Source organism: Equus caballus, chromosome 4 (assembly GCF_041296265.1).
Source record: "Equus caballus isolate H_3958 breed thoroughbred chromosome 4, TB-T2T, whole genome shotgun sequence".
Taxonomy (NCBI): domain Eukaryota; kingdom Metazoa; phylum Chordata; class Mammalia; order Perissodactyla; family Equidae; genus Equus; species Equus caballus.
The window spans coordinates 110691828-110706985 of record NC_091687.1 but is presented as its reverse complement, the minus strand read 5'-3'; the positions used below and the strand labels follow the sequence as shown (position 1 = coordinate 110706985).

Sequence of the window (15158 nt, the reverse complement as noted above, 5' to 3'; positions counted from 1 at the left end):
AAAACGCAGGGTCATTCACTCCAGAGCATACGGGAATTCTAAGGGAAGCACGTGTTTTAAGCAAATGGAGTTTAGGGCCTGTGAAACACCCACGTGGAGAGGTACAGGGCAGCTAGGAACTGGAGAACCTTAGAGCTGGCAAGAGGTTAGGGCTAGAGACAGATTTGCGTGCAGATGGCAGATGGTACCAAGGACAGTGCTGCCAAGGGAGATGCTCTGACTAAAAAAGAGGACTGAGAACAAAACTCTGAGAAGAATGCAGCCCAAAAAAAAGGAGACAAGACACACCGCTGGAAGATAAGAGTGCACCCCAAAATAAGAGAGACTCAACAAAGAGGAGTTCATCAGTGATGCCCAAGGCCCTAGAGCGTGGTCTGACAGGAAAGAGGGACAGTGGTGAGGTGGCGATTCTGACAGCACATTCAGGAGAGGGAGAACAAAGTCCAGGCAGCGAGGGGCTGACGGAAGAGAAAATGGACAGAAGCAAAGACATGAGGAAAGAGGATTCTTTCCAGAACTTTGAGGGGTGAAGAGTTAAGGAGACAGACAGCTCTGGGGTGGGGAGTGACCAGGATCAAGAGTGTGATCTGAGGGCGGATACAGGTGGGAGTGAGGGTGAGTTCGTTTCAGACAGCTTGGTCTTTTCAGTCAACTGCCATTTTAAAACACTACTGACCAGCATGGATGAGCATAGAGCTCACAGTCCAAAGCCCATCAGGATGACTCAGGTCAGCTATGGATTTATTCCCAATTCACGGTGTGCTCTGCGGTCCACATCAGTCATTAGAATTGCAGACGGAGGGACTCCGGCAACCTACACTTGGGCAACCTTTTTAGAGCACTCACACATCCTCAGTTCAGCTCCTCTGAAGGAGGCAGGCTAGGCATATAGTACTTCCTCTTTGCATGGATAAGAAAACAGGGAGTTCACTTTTCCAGGATCATGGAGACACAAGTATACAAAAACAGGTCTCCTGTTTGGCTGTTTCCCCACAGGAGGCCCAAATAACCGGGTTGACTGTTCAATATACGGCAAGTTGGGGAGAGGATACAGGATGGGGAAGAAAAAGCAAAAACTAAGGTCCAGGCTTTTTGCTATTAGAGAATTAAGAACAGAACAGTTGTGTGAACCAACGGCAGTTATTGATTTCATCAACTCCTTTATGCTACCATCAACCTGCTTACTTCTCTTCCCTTCCTTTACATCAAAACTGGAATTCTCATGCTAAAACATAAATAAGTCATCTTTTCTACTTTGTTATTTCATAAATGAATGCCTCCTAAAATATAACATTTCTACACAGAGGCAAAGTGTGGTTTTCCCCTAAATTCAGATAAAAATGTAGGAGGACATGTGGCAGACAGAGTTGACATATATTTGTATTAAATAAATTTGTCCTTAAAGATTGAATTCTGAAGGAAAAAGCCATAAAATCCTAAGGCTAACTAAAAACCAAAAATTCACTACAATTCCTGTCTTTGCTTTTGAGAAGTCCATCTCTGAAATACAGAGAAAATTCAAATTAAGTTGAAATTACAAGTATATGATTTATTCCCAAATTATGAAACATTCTTATGGATAGGATAAGAGAGTTACTCTAAGAGAAACTGCTATATTTAAGGAAAAACTTACGGTAAAAAGTATAAAGGAAAAAATATTTTTGTAAAATAAGCAATACTGCCTACATTCTTTACATACTAAATTCAGTATTTTGAGTGTGCTGCACTTCTCTAGAAGCAGAAGATAAAAGTAAGACTCCTCTGTGGTTCTTGTCACTTGAGGACATCAGGTCTCTTGGAACTTCTTTCTTCATTAAGTAGTTGCATACAGAATCATTTTTTACTACCTGAATTACTAGAGGACTAAATTTATAAGACCACATAGGAAATCATATTATTGACAATAAAGAAACTTTACCCATTTTTCCTATTATTAAACTTTACCTTCACACTAAGAGATAAATGCAAAATACGACACCCAAAAAAAAGCACATTTTGATTTGTTCAAAAGCTTTCAGCTATCACAACAAAACTGTGAACATTACCACCACGGGAGGCTGTGTCGGAAGCAGAGCAGGCCTGTGGTCTTTCATCCTTCCCCGCTCACTGTTCTCTCTTCTCTGGTCTCCCATTCCACGACACATTAAAGAGCCGCCTCGCCTTCCTCCCCGCCTTGAACCATAGCGTCCCTGCTTATGCTGTCGCTCTCTTTCTTCGAATTCAAGCAATGCAGCTTTGGCTTCTGCTGAAAGCTCTATTTGAAAAGATGCACATGATTAGATACCTTCAAATAGCCTAAACTATATTGATAGGGAGAAAACAGGAAAGAAACGTGACAATGAAACTCTGGAACACCAAGTGCTTCACCCACAACAAATAACTAAACTGGCAGCAGCAAGTAGGATACAGTCAGAAACACTCACAACCCATTAGTGAGACCTGTTACATGAGGACATGCTTTCCCCTTGTAACAAAATACAAGTATCTCCTGCCAACTTTAGAGTATTTTCCTGCGAGACCACAAACTGTGCTAAGGGAAGCTACAAAGAAGGGGCTGAAGTTCCATCGAGCCACCACCCTTAAGCTGCAGGGCACTTGCCAATCATTTTCTCTTTCACTGACAGCAGATGACACTGGTCAGGACCTGCCTCCACCAGTGCTCCACCAGCACAATTTTCTTAGTGAAACCAGTACAAGTATTATTAATGCACAGTGGCATACAGACTCAAAAAAAGAAACAATTCCTGATTGTTCTGGTTTAAAAACAAAACTACTAATGAAATCACTCTGAAATCAAATAATTTCATAAAGAACGGAAAACTCATTTAATACTATTATCATCTCAAATTTTCAGATTTATATTAAAAAAACTTTATTCTGTGAAGAAAGACATATTCATGCAGTCTAATATGGAATCCCTATCAAATGAGAGCAAAGTCACGTAAGAAAAAGCCCATTAATGCAAACATTCGTAGGACACCCGCTAGGTGCTCACCTCTGACCGGGGCTTTAGGGATGCAAAAAATAGGGACTCTGGGGGGCTGGCCCCGTGGCCGAGTGGTTAAGTTCGCGCGCTCCGCTGCAGGCGGCCCAGTGTTTCGTTGGTTCGTATCCTGGGCGCGGACATGGCACTGCTCATCAGGCCACGCTGAGGCAGCGTCCCACATGCCACAACTAGAAGAACCCACAACGAAGAATATACAACTATGTACCGGGGGGCTTTGGGGAGAAAAAGGAAATAATAAAAAAAAAAAAAAATCTTAAAAAATAAAAAAAAAAAAAAAAAAAAAATAGGGACTCTGGGCCTGAGAAACTGCAGGGGACACATTACTCTAAATTCCTAAAAGAAAACAAGCTGACTTATTCAAATACAGTTCCTTTATTTTAAATTACCTAAATTGTGATAACATTTTTTAGATTAATACATATGTGCCTCCTAAAGATGTCATTGAACCCTACTGAGAAACATTCCAGGTCTTCTCCCACGGTGAAGGGTAAACTTTAAGTGTTACCAGTTTATCTCCTCCTTTGGATTCCATATCATCCCTAAACTCTTCCAAAAATCTCTAAGCCACATTTCATTTTCTCAAAATTGTTTCTATGGTATTCTCCTCCCTTTCAAACAAATCTAGACTCCATCTGAAAGAAAATTTAATCTCTTCTTAACAAGTACAGACTTTTATTCTAATCTTGACTACGCGATTGGTTCACACACACATTTTATGCAGTGAATCAGCAATTATTTTTCTAGTGGTTCTAAGTGTCAAGATTAATTTCACTATCCCCAGTAATAAAATGGTTTCAAATGACATCTTTAATCAGCAAGTAAAAACGCTTTCCTCCAATTGAGACAAGCTGTCACAAAAGGTCACCAAAATATGACAGGATGGAAATTACATTTGTAACTTCAACTGAAATGTTAATTTCCCTTTAAGTGTTTCCTGGACTCTGTCCATATTCTAAAGTAAAGATATATAGCTCAATGAAACTAAGTTTTACACTGTATTGTCCCTTTCTAAAACATGCTTAAGGAAAACCTATTTGCATACAAATACTTTTCTAAGAGTTAGACTAATACATAATGACTATAGAATACAGTTTATTTGGCAAAATAAAAATAACAAACGATAGTCTGAGTTTTCTGCAGGATAACTGAATCAAGAAATTTGTAAAGACCTTACAAATACAAGCACCACTGTGTAAACTTAGGGCAGCAGGAGCCTACTGCTGGCACTAGCAATCCTCAACTGTTTATTACTAGATGAAAAGAGTTTTCCCACAGATCCTTTGCTTTCAAGAAAATTAACTAAGATATTTCAAGAAAATACGTGGACATAATTAAGAATGTTCTTTAGGATAAAGCAATAAAATAAAATTTAACATATTACATGTGCCAATGAAACAGAAAATTGCAAAATCTAGACACCTACTCAGATAATAATAAAGAAAGCCTAACTAAAATAAACGTAGTCTTCCATTTATTGCTTGCACTGATTTCAAAGAGAATCTGAGATCCACTTCCTAAGGAAAAACACTGGCAGCTCTGAACCTCTGCGCTAGTAAATGATACCCACTTTTTAGAGATGGCTTTTGACATTCCATTCAAAATAAATCATTCCCTCACACATATATGTTCTAGAAACTCTTCTCAACTGGGTTCTACGAGAGAATTAAGCCCTTTTCCTCATAGGCATCCTTTGCATGTAATGAATGAATTTATCTCCTAAGTATGTAGTTTTGTACCATCCTTGGGAAAATTGAGCAATAGTCACATTATCTATAAGGTTTAATTCCCAAAATCCTGGTTGAGGAAAAAAGTTCACTACTTAAGTTCTTAATCTAGATGAAAGCCCAAAATTCTACTTCTAATCCAATCTGAATTCAAAATACAAATCAACAACTGTGTACTTGGCTTCCTAAGTGTTGAGACTGGCATATATATAAATTAGTGTTATTTTTATAAATTATAAAAATTTATAAATTTTTATAAATTAGTGTTATATTTAAGGATGACATTATATATCTGAATGTAAAAAAAAGACTAAAAGTGACCAAAACAGCCTTCTAGATTGTGAACTCACTATTTCACAAGCAGGCTAAGGGGTCAGAAACAGAGGACATCGGAGCATTATTTCATTCTTCTTCAGAGTGAAGTATTCTCAATGTTAATCAATGATATCACAAAATAATTGTTTTTATTTGTATTCAAAATGTTCAAAGACATCGTTCGTCAAGAAATACATATATGAGGCGACATACGTACTCTGGTAGGAAGATATTTTAATCTCATTACAAAGAGTAGGTGAACAGCTTTATACAATCAAACAAATCCAAGTATTTCTATATAGAACCTGAAACTGGTATTTCTATCAGCAGGAGAACAAAAATAAACTGATGAGTAAAAATCTTACAAATACTATAGCAGCTTCCTTTCTCAATAAATATTTTTCTTACATATAAAATTAACCTTTTGTTAGGAGTGGGGGTGTTAAGGGAATAAGGGAGCTCGCTGTTTTAGGAAACCAATCTTTAAATGTACGGAAAAATCCTTTTTGTACTAGGAATAACCCTAACTTTTCAGTTACTAATGTTTCCAAACACTAAGCTTTCCTAAATTAGGGCTCACAAATGCGGCACAGAGACACATCATTTCAAGCACCGTTTTCACTTCCCCTATTATCCAGCAAAACAATCACATTCTGCAAAAACAGCTTTTTTAAAAATGTTTAAAAGAATGGCAAATGGTCACAGTGTTTATGCTTGCAGCCTCTAAAAACCCCAGCCCTTCCCCTCACATTTAAGGAGCCAACCTGCCCTCCACTAACCCCTCCAGGCTCTTCTCAGGATGCAATGACTACAAAGCTGCCAGACACCTTAAAAGAAAAAAGGGGGCCGGCCCCATAGTCAAGTGGTTAAAGTTCCACGCACTCTGCTTCAGCGGCCTGGATTCACAAGTTCAGATCCCAGGCACCGTCCTGCTCCACTCATCAGCCATGCTGTGCAGGCGTCCCACATACAAAGCAGAGGAAGACTGGCACAGATGTTAGCTCAGGGCTAACCTTCCTCAAGCAAAAAAAGAGGAAGACTGGCAACCGATGTTAGCTCAGGGTGAATCTTCCTCACCAAAAAAAAAGAAAAAAGAAAAAGAAAGAAAGAAAAAAGATTCAACCCAAGTACTTTAATAAGAGAAGTACAAATTACCCTTAAAAGAATGAGATGAGGCAAAGGTCCTGAAAACAAAGAGATGCAGGAATGAAACAAACACAAATTACGAACACAGGCAAGCTGGGCATTTCAGAACACGCTGTCAGTGCTTGCGGTGAGGTAAAATGAACAGAGACAAGATGACCCTAGCTGAGGACCAGAGGGTGGGCAGAGGAAGAGGCATCAAGGGTCGGGGAAGGTGACCCATGAAATTCACAGTGGCCTGTAGGGAGCTGGCTGCCGAGGGGAGAGGCCCCCATTCCTAATGGTGAGTGTCAAGTGACTTGACATCCTTAGAACTTGTAGCTATTCCAGTTATTACGACTTAATACATCAGTCTCCCCAATTTAGGTAACAAAACCTCAGCCCCACTACAAAGCAGCAGAAAAGTGATAATTCACCACCAGCCCCTCCAGCTCGGGAAGGCCCTATGCCAATTCTCTCATTAGCCGCTGCCTAGTGCCCCCAGTGATCGGGCAGGGGCACCGTCTTCCCCTTGTTCTCACTCCAGTCCAAGACTGAGATGTCTGCTCCACTCAGCTTGGTTCGTAAGGTTACCAACTCCTCCTGCTGAAGGACACTTTTGTTTTTCCCATCCTCCTGTTTTAAGGCTGTTGCTTCATCTCCTTTTACCCAAGGCCAGCTTCAGATCCTCTTTCTTAGAAACTTAATGCTGTCATGGTTCAGACCAACTGGTAACTTTAAACCATAACTTGAGAAAAGTCTAGGGAAATCTTGAGCCAAAAGGTAGACGAGGAGGAAATTGAAGAGGGAAGAAGTGAGAATGCTAAGATTCTAGAACAATCTCTCTATACATCTCACTTAGTAAAGTAACATGACAGACTGGCTCACTACAGTCACGAGTCACTTAATGATGGGGATATGTTCTGAGAAACGCACGGTAAGGTGATTTCGTCCTGCGAACATCGCAGCGTGCACTTACACAAATCTAGACGGTACAGCCTACTACACACCTAGGCTCTATAGTCCTGATCTTATGGTCCCACTTATGGGACTGTTGTATCTGTGGTCTGTCACTCACCAAAATGTCATTATGTGGGGGCATGACTGTACTGTTAATTTATGCATCTTGGCAGCTTAATGTCCTCACACAGAATTCATATCTGTTACTTAAAAGAATATACACTTATGTCTCCAACTGAAAACGGCTATAAATAACGGTTTTAAGAAGTTACGCAGTTAGTAACTAAAGGTTAGCTTCTTGATTTTTCCTTTGACCAAGAACAGAGAGCAGGGACAACCCTCCGTCTTCCCACCCTCCTCCTCGGACTATGGTACAACACCCCAGTGGTTCTCAAAGTACGGGTTCTGGAGCAGCAGCAGCATCACCTGGGAACTCAGCACAAATGCAAGCTTCTTGGACTCCACCCTAAACCTAATGAATCAGAAGAGCTGGGAGAAGGTCCAGGAATCTGTGTTTTAACAAGCCTCCTGAGTGATTCTGTTGCTCACTCAAATTTGAGAACCACTGCTTTATTTTTGCAGTGGACACTGGAAAAACCAGAGAGGGCGGGCAGAGTCGATACTGAAAAACGCTCTCCGTTGACCAGCAACAGCCTGCTGTAGACCTTTACTAGCGGGGCTTGCTTAGAACGATGTTCAACTGATTATGTCTACAAACAAGTCACCTTGTCTCATTAAACACTCAGAGAAATGGAATATAGAAAAAGAAAACACAGCAAAGATGGTTATAACGTCACTGAAAGGTACAAAATAAAAGTGTCTGGTACAGAATTAGCCCTGGCAACCTTCCAGGTCTCAGGAAGGGTCCAATGGCCCTGTGCCAGCCCCATGCCACCTTCCCAGAGCCAGCCAGGAACCACAAGGTATGCAGGAGAGTAGGTCTAGGCCACAGACTCCAAAAGAGAAACTACTAAAACAATAAACAATCAAATACTTTATTCAAACACTTTTAGTTGAGAAGACAGTCCTTTCCCTAGAGTGACTCCTGCAGCACCATAACTCTGACCTCGTACAGACCAGTCACCCTCTGGATGGCATGCATAATAATCTAGAAAGTCAACTTTTTGACCTATTTGATTGACCATAACAGTACTATGGAGGAAGTTGAAATGGGAGTGAAGAAGGATGGGAGACAGGCAAAAAAAGTTACCCAAAGTTTCTGGAATGTTCCTTCTTTCTCTAGTTACATCTGAGAGCCTAATAATTGTTCCTTCTTTCCTTTCAGTCTTGAAACGCAATCGTCCAGATTCTTCGTCGTCATCATCTTCTTCATCTGACTCTTCTTTTATGTCCTTCTGCAGTTCCAAAGTTTCCATACCTCCCTACATTGCAGACATACAAAACAAAAAGGGAGGGAAAGTGAGCTCATATTCTTTTAAATTAAATACTGAAGAATGATTAAAATATATATATATTAAAAGTTCTTTATATTTAAGACGTAAAAATACTGCAAAATGTCCTATTATAAGGCCATGTGAAATACTAAACTAATTCCAGGAGAAAACAATCTCAAACATTAAAAATTACCAACGTTAGAAAAGGTCCAAATTCCTGCTTGTAATTAATATACAACATCCTGTACACTGTTGCTGCTGCTACTTCTGGGAGAAGAAACATGAGCTCCAAAAATCCCTGCAGGCCTCGAGTGAATCCAGAGTGTAGTAAAGTACAAAGTCTTAATTAAACCAATACGAGAGTTCCCTGGACTTATTAGGATGTGACCCACCCTGTACCTTACATCAGATGACAGCATGCTCCTTCCTGTAATTCCTGAGCCCTCTACTTTGACTTTCCCTGCCAGGCAAGCGCTCCATATCTGCTGTTGGGTTGGTTTGCTTTTTTCAGCCTCCAATAGCTTTCCTTCATCACTCTTACCCTTTACTTCATTCCACTGTCTAGAGTTCGCTCATCACTATTTCTGGCTCAGACTTTTTTTAATTTATTTACTTAGTTTTTGGTGAGGAAGACTGACCCTGAGCTAACATCTGTGCCAATCTTCTCTATTTTGTTTGTGGGTCACTGCCACAGCATGGCCACTGACAAGTGGTGTAGGTCTGCCCCCCCTAGGAACTGAACCCAGGCCACTGATGTGCCAAATTAACCATCAGGCCACAGGGCCAGCCCTGGCTCAGACTACTGAAAAAGCAAAACTATTTTTTTCTTCAGTCACTTCACACTAACAGTAACTTTTATCTTCTATCAGAATTCCTACAAAAAATTTGCCTAATCTAGTTCCAAACTAAAAGTAATTTCTTCTTCATCAACCTTTTTTTTCTTTTCTTTCTTTCTTTCTTTTTTTTTTTTTTTTTTTTTTTTGCTGAGGAAGATTCACCCTGAGCTAACATCCACCGCCAATCTTCCTTTTTTTGTATGTGAGCCGCCACCAGAGTATGGCCACTGACAGGCAAGTGGTGTAGGTCAGTGCCCAGGAACCAAACCTGGGCAGCTGAAGCAGAGTGCACCGAACTTAACCACGAGGCCACCGGGGCTGGCCCTCAACAATTCTTCCTGTATCACTCATGTTCCTTTTGACACTAATCATTTTTCACCTCATGTTAGATCTTAGTGACCTACTGTTAAATCCAAGTACCTACTGTGTGTTAGCTTCATTTAAATACTTCTTATAAACTTAGAGAGATTTTGTCCCTTTATTCTCATGATTCATAATTTTTAGATGTCCTTTACTCTTAATAGAAACAAAATGAACTTCTTCCTTAGAAAATGCACAAGAAAAAGACAAAAATAAGCCAACAATATAACTGAGTTGCATTCTTTCCCCAAGATTTTCTGTGAAAAAAGATCAACTATAAATATACATACTCATTGCTATAAGTCCTACAGGAAGAGAGCCATCTGCAGGAGCTCAAACGCCTGAAAATAAAGTGATGAATGTAAACTACAACCTTATTTTAAACCTAATGATTGCAATACCACCTTTCAGTATTCTGATATTCAGTATACTACAGAATTTTAAAGTACCAAAATCTTGGCTTTTTGTTGGTTTAATACCATTATTTCTGTCTTACTGAATATCTGAAACCAAGATGAGTGACATGAGATGGATGCAGCTGCACTACACTCAAATGGAACAAACGTAAACTCATTTGCAAAGCTCTCTCCTCCACTTCCACAAGGCTCCAGAGCAGTGCTTCTCAAATTGAATGTTAATACTGATTGATCACTGGGAACCCTGTTAAAATGCAGATTCTGATTCCGCAGTCCAGCGTGGGGCCTGGGACTCCGCATTTCTAACAAGCTCCAGGGAGAGCCAACATGCTGGTCCACAGACCAGACTTTGAGCAGCAAGGCCACAGAGGAGGAAAAGAAATAACTACCAATAAAGCAAAGACTCTATCACAACAGTCACTTCTAATTAACCATTAACAGTAATTACAGCTCAAAGACTTTCCAAACAAGCTTGATGTAAAACATGACAGTACTGAAACTAATACAGTTTATTCTGCATCCAAATCCCCACCTAAGAAATCTAAAGGGGATAAAACTAAGTTGAAAACTGTTTCTTTGAAACGAATACTACAGCTCATCAGAAACAAACAAATCGAGCCTTTGACCCACAATCCCATTCCTAGAAATTTATCCAAGAGAAACGATAATTTATGTTCATGTAAAAAGCCTGTAGGAAAATGTTTACAGCTCTCTTTGGATCACCAAAAATGGGAACAATAAGTGAATAGATTTACAAACTGTGATCCATCCAAACCACGGAATGCTCTTTAGCAATAAAAAGGAACGAACTATTGGTATAACCAGGATGAAACTGTAACGGCATCCTGCTGAGTGAAAGAAGTCAATCTTGAAAGATGATATACTGCAACGATCCCATTTATTATGACATTCTCCAAGAGACAAAACTACACTGGTTGCCAGTGGCTAGAAATGGAGGGAGCATATGACTAGAAAAGGATAGCATAAGGCAGTTTTTGGAGCAATGGAATGTCCTAGAAAGCAAACTTCTGGTTGAGGTCTTGGAGTCCAGTTAAGCCCTGAGCTACACCAAGGATTACACAAGCCCTGAATGAAAAATGAGGCATGGACTGGCCTCACGAGCCTCGAGTGTAGGCCACTTGACAACACTCACTAAGCTAGAGTGACTCCTTCACCCACTGGTTACTATCTCATCTAAGTACTGGGCTCAAAAACAAAGTGCATCTCCTTGTCCAAATGGTTTATAGAATTAACTAACCTTATCTGGCAAAATGTTGACTCTGCAGTTTTTAAGAAATATTATCTAGTGTTCCATGCCAAGTAAAATTCCACTGAAGGGCAGTATTGGGTAACAATATAAAAATCTAACTCTCCTAAGATTATATTTTGTAAGAATTCAAATATGTATGTAAATCTTTTATTTCATTATAGACATTGGCGAAAATATTCAAAAATTTGATTTTTAGCTACTTAATTATTTGAAAATCTGAAAGATGTACCTGTAGTTCTTAACAGAGGGTGCATATGAAAGTTCTTTAAAAATAGACAAGTCCACTGAAATCTTACATACGCATAAAAAATTAGAAATTCTAAGGGGGAACAAGACCCAGATTAGTATATTTTTTTTAAGTTCTTCGATTAATTCCGAAATGAACCTATGATTTCAGTGTTCTGAAAAGAAAATTCAATAGTCTATCCCGAATCCAAGAAAAAAATTTGGATTGTTCTCTGAATTGGCAGGTGAGGGGAAGGAAACTATAGAGAACGCTGCTTAAAAAGTTTTTAATGCTTTACAGAATATTTCATAGAGAATAATTCTTTATTATATCATGAAATACAAATCAAAATATCTAATTCTACCAACAGTAAAAATTTACAAGTTGGAAAGACTGAGCAAACTGCAAAAATTCCGAGAAGAGAATTACAGACCAATATCCTTCATTAATAGAGAAACAAGATTCCTGAAGAAAATAAAAGCACGTGGAATCCAGCAAAATAAAAAAGGAAAATACATCATGACCAAGTGAGGCTTAGCTAGCCACAGGTTGATTTAACGTTCAAAACTCAGTCGATTTAACAAATCCTACTTAGAGAAGCCCTCCAAATACACGGAGATCCTCCTCCAGAGGCGCGCCTTAAGTCCCTCCTCTTGCCTTGTGGGCAGACTAGACTTGGTGACCTGCTTCCAAAGAAGAGAGCAGAAAACGGGAAACAGGTAACTTTCCAGAGTTACTGTCTGTAAGGTAACGCTGCCAGGGAGGTCCTGTACCCAGCGGCATGATGGGGAGGAGAAGGGCACCGAACCTCTGTGGTATTCTTTCCAAAAATCTCTAACTCCAGTCTAATCACGAGAAAAGTATCAGACAAGTCCAGAGTAGAAGACATTCTGCAGGGTGCCTGGCTAGGACTCTTTAGACTGTCAAGGTCATGAATCACAAGACTGACAAACTCTCAGAGACCAGAGGAAACACAACAACGCAGTGCCTCGACTGGAGCCAAAGCAGCAAGAGGACATTACTGGAAAAACTCACAAAACGGAAATAAAGTCTGGAGTATAGATAACAGCTTTTAAAAAGTCAATTTAAATCACATGAATAAAACAAGGGATAAAAGTCACACAATTATCTCAATAAATGCAGAAAAAGCACTAACAAAATTCAACACCTATTTCTGATTTTTAAAAAAATCTCAGCATTAGGTAGAATGGACATTTTAACTATGTTTATTCTTCCAATCCATGTACATGGAATGTCTTTCCATCTCCTTATGTCGTCATCCAATTCTCTCAGAAAGGCCTTGTAATTTTCATTATATAGGTCCTTCACTTCCTTAGTTAAATTTACCCCAAGGTATTTTATTCTTTTTGTTGCGATTGTGAATGGTATTGTATTCTTGAGTTCTTTTTCTGTTGGTTCACTACTGGAGTATAGAAATGCTACTGATATATGCAAATTGATTTTATACCCTGCAACTTTGCTGTAGTTGTTGATTACTTTTAACAGTTTTCCAATGGATTCTTTGGGGTTTTCTATATATAAGATCATGTCGTCTGCAAACAGCGAGAGTTTCACTTCTTCCCTCCCTATTTGGATTCCTTTTATTCCTTTTTCTTGCCTGATTGCTCTGGCCAGGACCTCCAGTACTATGTTAAATAAGAGTGGTGATAGAAGGCATCCTTGCCTCGTTCCTGTTTTCAGGGGGATGGGGTTCAGTTTTTGCCCATTGAGTATGATGTTGGCTATGGGTTTGTCGTATATGGCCTTTATTATGTTGAGGTAGTTTCCTTCTATGCCCATTTTGTTCAGAGTTTTTATCATAAATGGCTGTTGGATCTTGTCAAATGCCTTCTCTGCATCTATTGAGATGATCATGTGGTTTTTATTCCTCAGTTTGTTGATGTGGTGTATCATGTTGATTGATTTACAGATTCAACGCCATCCCAATCAGAATCCCAATGACATTCTTTACAGAATTAGAACAAAGAATCCTAAAATTCATATGGGGCAACAAAGGACCCCGAATTGCTAAAGCAATCCTGAGAAAAAAGAATAAAACGGGAGGCATCACAATCCCTGACTTCAAAACATACTACAAAGCTACAGTAATCAAAACAGCATGGTACTGGTACAAAAACAGGTGCACAGATCAATGGAACAAAATTGAAAGCCCAGAAATAAAACCACACATCTATGGACAGCTTATCTTTGACAAAGGAGCTGAGGGCATACAATGGAGAAAAGAAAGTCTTTTCAACAAATGGTGCTGGGAAAACTGGAAAGCCACATGTAAAAGAATGAAAATTGACCATTCTTTTTCACCATTCACCAAAATAAACTCAAAATGGATTAAAGACCTAAAGGTGAGATCTGAAACCATAAGGCTTCTGGAAGAAAACGTAGGCAGTACACTCTTTGACATCAGTATTAAAAGGATCTTTTCGGACACCATGCCTTCTCAGAGAAGGGAAACAACAGAAAGAATAAACAAATGGGACTTCATCAGATTAAAGAGCTTCTTCAAGGCAAATGAAAACAGGATTGAAACAAAAAAACAACCCACTAACTGGGAAAAAATATTTGCAAGTCATATATCTGACAAAGGCTTAATATCCATAATATATAAAGAACTCTTGCAACTCAATCACAAAACATCAAACAACCCAATCAAAAAATGGGCTGGAGACATGAACAGACATTTCTCCAAAGAAGATATACTGATGGCCAATAGGCACATGAAAAGATGCTCATCATCGCTGATCATCAGGGAAATGCAAATCAAAACTACACTAAGATATCACCTTACACCCGTTAGAATGACAAAAATATCTAAAACTAATAGCAACAAATGTTGGAGAGGTTGTGGAGAAAAAGGAACCCTCATACACTGCTGGTGGGAATGCAAACTGGTGCAGCCACTATGGAAAACAGTATGGAGATTCCTCAAAAAACTAAAAATAGAACTACCATATGATCCAGCCATCCCACTACTGGGTATTTATCCAAAGAGCCTGAAGTCAGCAATCCCAAAAGTCCTGTGCACCCCAATGTTTATTGCAGCACTGTTTACAATAGCCAAGACGTGGAAGCAACCTAAGTGCCCATCAACAGACGAATGGATAAAGATGTGGTACATATATACAATGGAATACTACTCAGCTGCAAAACAGAACAAAATCATTCCATTTGCAATAACATGGATGGACCTTGAGAGAATTATGTTAAGTGAAATAAGCCAGCAAGAGAAAGATAATCTGTGTATGACTCCACTCATATGAGGAATTTAAAACTATGGACCAAGAACAGTTTAGTGGATACCAGGGGAAAGGTGGGGTGGGGGGTGGGCACAAAGGGTGAAGTGGTGCACCTACAACATGACTGACAAACATTAATGTACAATTGAAATTTCACAAGATTGTAACCTATCAATAACTCAATAAAAAAAAAAAATCTCAGCAAACTATACATAGCAAAGAACTTCTTCAATCTGACTGAAAAACTTCCAGCTAGCTTATATTACTTATTTGA

At 39.3% G+C, this 15158-nt stretch overlaps 1 protein-coding gene across 3 annotated transcripts in view; it reads right to left on the bottom strand.

Annotated features, from left to right (window-relative positions):
* The window catches only part of RBM33 (RNA binding motif protein 33), a 133752-nt gene that overhangs the window by 68670 nt on the left and 49924 nt on the right, over positions 1-15158 (bottom strand). For all 3 annotated transcript variants that reach the window (XM_023640066.2, XM_023640067.2, XM_023640068.2), the window contains exons 6-7: positions 8339-8510; positions 2046-2254 (exon numbers count right to left, since the gene is read on the bottom strand). In XM_023640066.2, the coding sequence (XP_023495834.2) occupies positions 2046-2254; positions 8339-8510 (381 nt within the window). The remainder of the gene's footprint in view (positions 1-2045; positions 2255-8338; positions 8511-15158) is intronic.